We start from the raw sequence: 10,681 nt of genomic DNA on the forward strand, positions 1-10,681 counted from the left end.
ATAAACCGGCTGCATGTTGGACAATTCATCCCACAAAATTTTCAACTGATTGAAGCACTCAGTGATTGAATTGTTTCCTTGTCTCGGAGAATTAATTTCATTGGATAAATTTGAAATTTTAATCAAATTGTTTTATGCGTACCGATCAGATAAATCCTTCCAAAGATCCTTAGCATAATCAATCCACATAACACGTTGAGCGATTGAGGGAGATAAACCTCATGATCCATGATAGAACGAGAGTATTATATCTCTTCCATGCTCTATATAGAGGATCGTCCTTGTTTGGAACATGAATTGATCTATCTATAAAGCGCTCCTTATTCTTCTAAATCAATGCTAATTTCACCTAGTGAGACCATGAATGATAGTTCTTAACAATAAGAACATTAGTGATGATAGCTAACTCACCGAATTCTCATTAGAATGAACATAATATGGACTCAACACAATTTCTTTATGTTTTGACAACTCTGAAGTCGAAATTGCATCCATAATAGTTGACAATTGATGAACATATGCTAGGGCTTCAAAATCAATTTTACAATTAGTAATTTATAAAAAAAAAAATTGTCCGCTCTGATACCATATTGATTTTGTGAATAATACTATTCAAATTTCAGTTTAAACTGAAAATTTAATGGATTTGAAGAGAAAAAAAGAAAATGCAGAGTTTAAAGAAAATGAGAGTTTGACTCTGTATTCAAAAAATAGAGATGTATTTTATTGATGAACAATTGAGTATTTATACAAAAAAAAATGAATAACAAATTTAGCCCTAACTTTATATATAATTACAATTATATTCCTAACTATATATTTCAATAATATGGTATAATATAGAGCAATATTGTATTACAACAATTATTTACACCAATTCATAAAACACACCATGTTAATAGTAAAACATAATTAAAAAAAAAAATCACAAACTCTTGAAAAGATAGTAAACCCAATAAGTTACTCCCGAAACAAGTCATATTTATGTTTACATATATATATATATATATATGTTGTCTTTTTTTCAAGTTTTCGGTTTTAATCGAAGACTCAGCCGGACACGCCTGAAAAGCTTTGGTCTCGAAGTGTTTGTTCTGTTCCAAATGGATACAATAGAATCTTCCATGAAGTAGGAGAATCTTCCTCTATATGTATATATATATATATATACATTTTTTTTCTTTTCTGGATTGACATCTTGGTTCAAGAACCCTGCCGTTCTTTCGCCTCATAATCTGTAAATCAAACATCAAAATATTCTTTGTTATAAACCTGCAATAAGAATTCATGAAAAAGACCAGGTCTGCATGAATCGAGTTTCAGACCCAAGAAGCCGAAGACGAGAAGCAACAGTAGCTGGCGCCTCAAATGGGCACGCTTTCCTTGACGCCTCTTCAGGATTTCTTCAAAAGCAATAACTCCATCGTCTTCAACCATCCTCCTCATCATAAAACCTGCTCGATAAGGCTCTCGGCAACAAATGAAAGTCTACAATTGTCTTCTACCCACCAACTGTTCGATGAAATTCCTCTCTCAGATACCTTCGCTTGGAACAATCTTATCCAAAACCATCTTGCCAATGAAGATCCTCTTGCCGTTTTGTTTATTTACAATCAAATGCTGCTGCGTCGGGTGCCTACCGACCACCACACCTTCCCTCGTGTCCTGACTGCTTGCCGCCTTTCCCGTAACTTATCCTTTGCAAGGCAGGTTCATGGCACTGCTGTCAAGCTCGGGTTCTCCTCCGACCATTACGTGGTTTCTGCTTTGATCCATATGTATGGCTGTCTCCACAATGTTGGCACTGCTAAACGTCTCTTCGATAAAACCAGTTGCAGGAATTCAGTTTCTTGGACCCTGCTGGCTAAGCTTTACATAATGGAAAATAAGCCTGGTTTGGCTATTGATTTGTTCTACCAGATGGTGGACTTCAATTCTCCCGATCACGTGGCACTGGCAACGGCTATTTCAGCTTGCACCATGTTAAAGTCTTTGCAACAAGGGAGAAAAGTTCATGAGATTGCCATGAAATATGGATTAGACTCCAACGTTCTGGTGAGCAATTCACTCTTGAAAATGTATATTGATTGTGAACGAATAGAAGATGCTCGGGAAGTTTTCAACAGGATGGTATCTAAAGATATAATTTCTTGGACGGAAATGATTCGTGGTAATGTGAAGAAGGGACGATTTAATGAGGGCTTGAAACTGTTGAGGCAGATGAATGGAGATGGAATAAGACCGGATTCCCGCTCAGTTTCTACTGTCCTCCCCACTTGTGCGAGAATGGCTGCTCATAAGCAGGGGAAAGAGATTCATGCTTATTTGCTCAGGAATAGAATTGACCTTAACATTACACTGCAGAATGCTGTTATGGACATGTATGTTAAATCTGGGTTCATAGAATTGGCATCAAGGGTTTTTACAGGGATGAAGGAGAGAGATGTTGTTTCCTGGACAGTAATGACAATCGGCTATAGCTTACATGGACAAGGAGAGTTAGCAGTAGAATCATTCCAGAAAATGGAGGAGGAGTTGAGGATAGAAATAGATCAATTCCCGGAAGCTGCTGCCCTACTTGCCTGCAATGCTGCACTCATGGTTGACAAGGGAAGACTGTACTTTGACCGCATTAAGGAACCCAAAGTAGGACACTATGCTCTAATGGTTTCTCTTCTTGCAAGAGCTGGGCTCTTCGATGAAGCAAGGATCTTCATTGAGGAGCAAGGGATTGAAAGACAGGCAGAGGTTCTCAAAGCATTGTTAGATGGGTGTAGAATCCACCAGCAAGGGAAATTAGGTAAGCAAGTAATCAATCAGCTTTGCAATTTGGAACCTCTTAATGCTGACAACTATATCCTATTGTCAAATTGGTATGCCAACAATGATAAATGGGACAAGGTTGATGAAATTCAACAGTCAATAAGAGACATGGGTTTGAAGCCTAAAAAAGCCTATAGTTGGATAGAGCTCAAAAATAAAGTTCATGTATTTGGGACAGGTGATGTGTCTCACCCGAGATCAGAGCGAATATATTGGGAGTTAAAGTGTTTGATGAATGAAATGGAAGGGAAAGGGTATAAACCTATTACTGCTTTCAACCTCCATGATGTGGATGAAGAGAGGGAGTGCATTCAGATTGGGCACAGCGAGTTGTTGGCAATTTCTTTTGGGCTTATCAGCACACAAACTGGTACTACTATACGTGTTACGAAAAACCTTAATGTATGCTGCAGTTGCCATGATTTTTCTAAGTTCATTTCTAAGATGGTGAATCGAGAAATCGTACTTAAGGACCCCAATCGCTTTCATCATTTTAAGAATGGTTCTTGTTCATGCAGGGATTTTTGGTAAATCTCAAATTCCAGTCAAACATTTTATCGAATTTAATTATATTGTAGTCTAATGTATAACTTCCTAATCGGATTACATTACAAATTTGATGGAAATAAACAAATATAAACAATTTTGATTAGAAAACTCAATTTTATATTATATCAGCGTCAGCATGCATGATTGGAAGGTTATGTTTTGGAAGAGTTCTTTCTTTTTTAAAGGAAAAGAAATGAGAAGAGAATAAAGCAGAAAGAAGCTTGTAACCTTCTTATTTTATACCTATTTTATCAGCATTGCCATGGCATAGAATAAGCAATACCGGATCTAGGTGGGATCCAAGCCATGTGTATTGTATTTTCGTGGCCTTTTAATCTCACTTCAGTCTAAGCCTCTCCTCACTACAATAATAAATTTTAAATTGAACTCAGAAACTAACAGATCAGAGCACTAATAACTAGTGATCCAGTTTGTGGCTCTCTATAAATAGAACGTAAAAGACTAATCCAAAGATTATCATTATGATAATAATTATAAAAAAAAATTAGTTATTCTCAATAACTAAATACTTAATTAGGGTACGAGATCAGAGGCAATACTGCAGTATGATTCCTAGCAAGGTACTCACCATAACCTGCTGAAAATTTTTACAAAATAATCAGGGGTGATTTCCATCCCAATATTTCTTTCGTACAAGTCCCCTCTAAGGAGCCTAGCAAGTGGCCTACCAAGTAATTAACCTTCGGGGACACCTGATTACTCTACGCTCTTGATCCAACTCAAAGCTGACACCAGAAAATTCAGTACTTGAAAAGAAAGGCTTCAGATCAGTGATTTCATATTCCTGTGCCTGCACAATGTGGTTAAACCCAAAAGTTAGATGATAGTTTGCAAGGACCAGTGCAACAGACACCACAACTGGAAAGTTTAAGTCGTCATTACCTTCATCTGGAGATCTTCTATCTTCACCTCAATTTTGCTGAGCCCTGAAGTGGAACCAGAAACAATTTCTTCGAACTTCAATGCATTCTTTATAAGCTCTTTAAGAAGTCTGAGCAGCAGTCCATTATAATCCTTCTTATATGTAATATAATGCCTGAAGCTCTGTAACCAGAGATCATAACCTTCTTAATTTGTAAAACTAATACAAGAGACAGGTAAATATGAACCACATACCATGCAACCAAACAAAAAAGATCAAATGATCACATTATTATGAATTAGGTTGACAAACTATTGCGGTGCTACACCTGGTCATGTGATTGAAAAGGTCAAAATACCACTGCAAGGAAAAGATCTAAGTGATCATATTTGCCAGTTAGTTCACTGCAGGAAAAAACATTGGCTAGAGTTTATTGCTGAAAAAATCTCATTTCCATGTAAATATACCAGGCTGAAGTAACCGTGGTTTCAAGGAACATTAGACATTCTGGTATTATTACACCAGAGACATACTGATAGGGTTAGTTTAGGGATTTGGGAGAATAAGAACAAGAAACAATCAGCACCTGATGTAATAGGTAGCATTTTACCTAAACAACAAAACAGAAGGAAAACATAGCAGCTTCATGATTTAATACCTTACGAAGAGCTTTCTGCACTCCGAACTTCTGTGTTGAGATGAATGAATCAAGAAGGACCCGGATCGCCATGTCAACATCTTCTTCAATGACATGCTGTCGGAGGTGCATTCTAGCATGTGCTTCAGACATCCGGATCATTGACTCTATATGCCTCACAGCAATAGGGACTCCTTGTCCATGCTGCATATAAACAAGGAAAGTTAAGCATAATACTCTGAGCAAAACAATAAGAAACAAGTCAAGTAATCATTCTCAAGTAATCAATAAGAAACAAGTTTGCAGTGAGCCTAACCGAGGATTCTTTCCGCAGTTGGGCATAAACAGTAGTTAGCTTCACCATGTCTTTGTCATGCAACCTTGGGAAAACATTTAATTTAGCATATGTAATGTATTTCTTCAGCAAATCTTGAGGAAGTATCTGTAATAAGAACCGGAAACAAATATCATTTTACCATTACAAACCAAAGGAAAACAAACTAGTTCAGACTCAGTCAAATATTAAGTACAAACCTCTGGATCAACTGGCCTCGCTGAGGCTTCAATATCCTCCGGGAGTTCGCTTAAAGACTTATCATCCATGTTAGCACCCTTTGGTTGAGATTTGAAATGACTCTCAACGACGAACTTCGCAAGCATCTCATCTGTGACAGGGTCAACTACATCCTGCAATTAACAATTTCTTTCCTGTTAATATCAAGTTAACCGGTGAAATGTGAAGACATAAGAACAGAACATGCAGGATAATAACCTTGACAACACAGAGGATGTCAAAACGGGAAAGGATGGGATCTGTCAACTCAACATTCTGTGAAAATGTTTTCGAAGAATCATACCTGGAAAAGGAATACAGGTTAGCTTGTCAGTTAAACTCATATTAAATGCCTTGAGAGAAACATGAGTAATACTGGTGGTTGATGGCCTTTTTTCCCCACAAACATGTGGTTGATGGCTTTACAAATGCTAAAAGGAACAAGAAGAATAACAGCTAGCGAGGGGGGATGAGGAGATTTGCAGCCAATTATGCAAAGATTTTTCACATGCTCAAGCTCATTTGATAAACTAAATTTAGCAGAGAATTTATTCTTTCAGAACATTGGAGAAGATTCACTTCCTTCTTAGTTAACATTATCAATTTGCATACCTTCCGCCAATTGGGTTTGCAGCAGCAATGACAGAGCAGCGAGCCTGTAGAGAAGTAACGATACCAGCTTTTGATATGCTAATACTCTGCTGTTCCATTGCTTCATGGATACTCACCCTAATTTTGTCATTCAGAATGTTAGCTTAAGTGGGGGAGTGGTACTTGCTCTAGGTATCTGATTCAACATATTAATACATCAACTTGAATCCCCATACCTGTCCTGATCATTCATCTTGTCAAACTCATCAATTAAGCAAATTCCTCGATCAGCTAAAACAAGGGCACCTCCTTCAAGAGTCCACTCCCTTGTCACTGGGTCCTTGTGCACTGCTGCCGTTAGCCCAACAGCAGAAGCTCCCTTACCAGTAGTATACACAGCTCTCTGCCCAGTCTTTTCAACATACCTGGAAAGATCCTTAAAAAATTGAATAGAGAGCAGCTTACTAGTGAACTCTGTAACATAAGGATTGATAAGAGTTTTCCTTACTTAAGAAACTGAGACTTTGCTGTTCCTGGATCACCTAGCAGAAGAACATTGATGTCTCCTCGCAATCGGTGTTTGCCTTCAACATTTTTCTCTTGGCCTCCAAACATTGCAAGGGTTATCGCAGTTTTTATGTCGTCATGGCCATATATTGATGGGGCAATTGACTTGATAATCTGGAAAAAAACAACTAAGTTTTATCTGGATGAAACAAAAGGAAAATTGCTCAACAACAGGTAATCTTAGGGATACTTGACAAACCCTTTCTCCTATTCGAGGGTCTTTAGCTAGCTTTTCAATCTCTTCTTTGTCTTCCTGAGTAAGTTTGTATACAGAAAAGAGGTCCTGCTTCTTTGTTACATAGTTTGCTTCCACCACAGTTGCAAAGACAGGGAATCCGTTCTTTGTGTTTAAAGATAAGTCAAAGTTATTAGTGTATACACCTGTAACTTCCTGAAACCAATCAGAGACGCAAAAACAGTTGTTATAAAATACTTACATAGACAATGAGCAGGAGAAGAGAAGAAACCCCAAAAAAAGCACATACAATTTCTTCTCCCGGGCGAGCACAATCAATTAGATCGTTTAACAGTATCACTTCCTTGTATCTAGGAAGTCGACCAGCAGGCACAATTCCTGGGCTCTCTTGGAGTGTAAGTTTCTGATAGTTCCTATATATTGTCTGCAAAGAGATTGAGGTATAAATACTTTCCAAGAAACAATGCTAAAGCAGACCCATAAAGGTGAATACATAAAAATTAAGAATTTTCACCTGTTCAATGTTAACAGTAAACGGTCCTTTTGATTGGCATTCGGGGCAAGAACCAACCTTGACTTCTGAATATGAATTCTGAAAGAATGGTCCCAATATTGCGCCACACTTGTTACAGTCATATTTTACCTGTTGCAACTGGGGGAAAACACCTGAACGTCTAGTCACAACTCCCCCAATGCGGATCATGGTGTTCAAATGGATCTGCCTAATTACCACAGAGAGGATAAGTCGACGCCATGTTGAACAAAAAATTCCATAACAGCAGCAGATAAAAAGAATATATATGTTCCATTACCTTATGTTCCTAATCTGATCATAAACTGGTAAGTTAGTAATGCGGACATAAATCTTTTGGTGTATATTTCTGTAGTTTGGATGCAGATCAAAGACGATATTTTTGCCAACATCTTCCATTACTTCTAGGACAGACTGAGGGGCATCAGCCAGCCAGATAGCAATATTGGGATGGATATAGATGAACTGTTTGTAATCAATCTCCAAGCTACACTTATTAGCTGCAAGTAAAATGTAGAAGCCCAACTGATAAATACATGCAGAACTATATTTGTGTACATCAGTAGCTCGAGCAATATATTCAGGGAACAAATTGCAGTGAAAAAAAGCACCAAAGTTAAATACATATGAATATATTACCTGATACCATCTCATTTATCAGCCGTATGTACTCGAGATCACCATGTTCATTCTTAGGATTTACATATGTAAGCAAGAAGTCTTTGAACTTCTTGCCAATGAATCGTCGGACTTCATCTCTTGTAACCCATTCTCTCAATGTTCCCTGGACGCGATACATCTCGAACTCAGCATCTTCAGTATCCTCATCCTACAGTTATGAAACCCAGGAGTGATTAGGCACAGAAATGTCATCCTTTTTTACTATTTCAGTACCACTTCTTGAAATTACAGTACCAAATATTGGATCCATACCTCATATCTATAATCATCTGTCGGGTCAGTCATTGGCACATCCTCCCTGGAGTATCCCTGCTGTGACCTTCCTGGTGAGCTTTGCATTGCATCAGAATCATCATTACCTCTATGTGCAGTTGGAGGTCGGAAATCAGCTCTAAACCTCTTTGAAGGCCTGTAGCTGCCATCATCCGAATCTGCAACCAAAGGGGAACATTGAGAAAAACTGTCATTGGTACACCTCTTTCCTCAAAGAGCTAAAACACTTTCTATCACAATTCACGCTCTATAGATTTGTAAGTTAAATTGAAAACATATGTTTATCCTCTCTCTCTCTCCAGAAAAAAAAAATGCAAAGGTTGTGAACAAAGGGATATATATATAATTTATCCAATAGTTGTGGCTAAGATAAACTTTAAGTAGCACTTGATTAAGATAGATCTCTAGATACGAAGAAATGGAACTAATCCATTGGACAATGAAAGACTTGTAGCTGTGGCTTTTGCTAGCATGAAGACTTTGGGTTCTAGATTTTGTTTTGACGTCTGTAACAAATCAGGAGGTCTACACAGAAAAAGCCCACCGGTGAAGACACCTAGTTCCATAGATAGAAGCACACAACTTATGCAGCTTATTCTGAAAAAGAGGGTAGTGAAGAAAACAATTATGGTGTAGGTTCTGTGCAGTTTGATGCATCCAAATGCAACATTAGAGTTTATTAACAGTTTTTCAAAGCCAAAACACGGCCAACCATACTATTATTTGCTATTTGGACGTACGCAATAAGGTCCTATTGGGGCATCTAGACATGTAAAAGCTGCTCATTGAAGCAATTTTTGCAAACATCGTCGCTACAGAGTTCTTCTGAAGTGCCAGAACTCAATTCACTAATCTTCCACTTCCCAAAGTCAAGAGAAGCCACTCGGACATACTAGCAATGTACAGTTTTCCACAACAAATGCAAACACTGGGGTGACCATTGGTTATATAATGATTCCAGAACTCAATTAACTCAACTTATACATGGTTTTATTCGGTCTAAGGTGACCGTTAGCGTTCGGATTTTTTATTAGCACGCAGCCAATAAGGGTTCCAATCTTATTTGATAAGATAGTTTACTCAGAAAGTGTAATTTACTGAGTTCGCTAGACATAGCTGATGTTCTGATATGTTACCGAATCTATCGACATGGCAAATAATAGAATGGCATAAAAAGCGGGAAAAAAAATAAAAAGAGGGGAAATTGGGGAAGTGAAGAAGATAAATGACTTTTCCCCTAAAAAGAGGTACCTGGCCTTAATAAAAAGGAAAACAATACCTTGGTCGTGAAGAAGCTGAGGAAGCTTCCGATTTGAGACGCGAGCATCACGACCATCGAGCTCTATCTCGGCAGCCCTACGATCCTCCATGATCCGGTCGATATCCCTCTCGTCCTCCAGTGAATCATCGATCCCCAGTGATTCGTACTGGTCGTGCTCATCCATCTGGCGGTAATCACTGCCATTTCAATTAAAGACACAACACAAAAGTACAAATCATCAGCAACTTGCTAGCTTTAGAGATCAGAAAGATTTTCACAGAGTAAAATTAAAAAAAAAAAAGGTGTATACATATATATATATATATAAGAGGAAAGAAAAGAAAGCACGGACTCCATGAAATTGTCGTTGTAGAGGTCCTCTCCTTCCTCCTCCTCCTCGAGGTCTTCAGGCTCGTCTCTGATGACATGAGGATCGACTGCGGCCTCATCGTCTTCGTCAGTGAAATTCTCGGATGTATGGCTGGTGTTTGGCGGCAGCTGATCCGTGTTGAATCCTGCAGATGTCGGAGATTCAGGCGTCGAAGGTGGATTCCCTGATTCTTCTCCGGCCATTTTGCGTACAGTCTCAACGATCTATATGACTTATCTCTCTCTGGCTTAGTCTTATTCGATATGGCTTATGGTTTATGTGAACTCTCCACTATCATATTGGGACCATAACCATTGTTGTTTTGGCGGGAAAAGTTGGCGCCAATTTGATACGCCCCTGTTTATGGACCCGAAGAATGGCTCAGAGCTGGTATGGGCCATAAACTAACCATGAAAGAATATTGTCACAGGATTTTAATTTTAAAATTAAATAATAAAATTATTTGTAAATATATAATGATTACAAGTAATATAATTTTAGGTTGAAGAAGAGTGAGGGTAAGAAATTGTGGAGGAAAAAAAATGAAAAATGAAAACAAGTAGGGATATGAGAAGCTACTGATGTAGCTTTGGTTTTTCCAATATTTGTTCGATTTTTAAAAATAAAAAATAAAATATTTATTATTATTATTGTTGTTGTTATATTCATATATTTAATTTAAACTAACTATATTTTCCCTAAATACATTTTAATTTTTACCCCAAACCCAACCTAAATTGGGATATCTTTTCCAATTTAAAAATT

At 37.8% G+C, this 10,681-nt stretch overlaps 1 protein-coding gene and 1 pseudogene across 1 annotated transcript; one reads left to right on the plus strand and one right to left on the minus strand.

Annotated features, from left to right (window-relative positions):
* Positions 1–951: 951 nt before the first annotated feature.
* Positions 952–3,480, plus strand: LOC110809324 (pentatricopeptide repeat-containing protein DOT4, chloroplastic pseudogene; annotated as a pseudogene).
* A 340-nt stretch (positions 3,481–3,820) lies between these two features.
* MCM2 (minichromosome maintenance (MCM2/3/5) family protein) lies at positions 3,821–10,204 on the minus strand. Its single transcript, XM_022035131.2, has 17 exons — positions 9,899–10,204; positions 9,565–9,743; positions 8,265–8,443; positions 7,971–8,160; positions 7,612–7,831; positions 7,314–7,521; positions 7,089–7,223; positions 6,803–6,994; positions 6,545–6,717; positions 6,273–6,461; positions 6,058–6,174; positions 5,665–5,749; positions 5,427–5,579; positions 5,209–5,334; positions 4,914–5,096; positions 4,276–4,437; positions 3,821–4,183 (listed from the first exon to the last, which is right to left on the minus strand). The coding sequence occupies exons 1-17, from the start codon at positions 10,117–10,119 to the stop codon at positions 4,058–4,060; spliced, it is 2,838 nt and encodes a 945-aa protein (XP_021890823.2). The 5' UTR covers positions 10,120–10,204; the 3' UTR covers positions 3,821–4,057.
* Positions 10,205–10,681: the final 477 nt, after the last annotated feature.

This window comes from Carica papaya, chromosome 2 (genome assembly GCF_054855325.1).
Source record: "Carica papaya isolate Zhongbai chromosome 2, ASM5485532v1, whole genome shotgun sequence".
In the NCBI taxonomy this organism is placed as follows: domain Eukaryota; kingdom Viridiplantae; phylum Streptophyta; class Magnoliopsida; order Brassicales; family Caricaceae; genus Carica; species Carica papaya.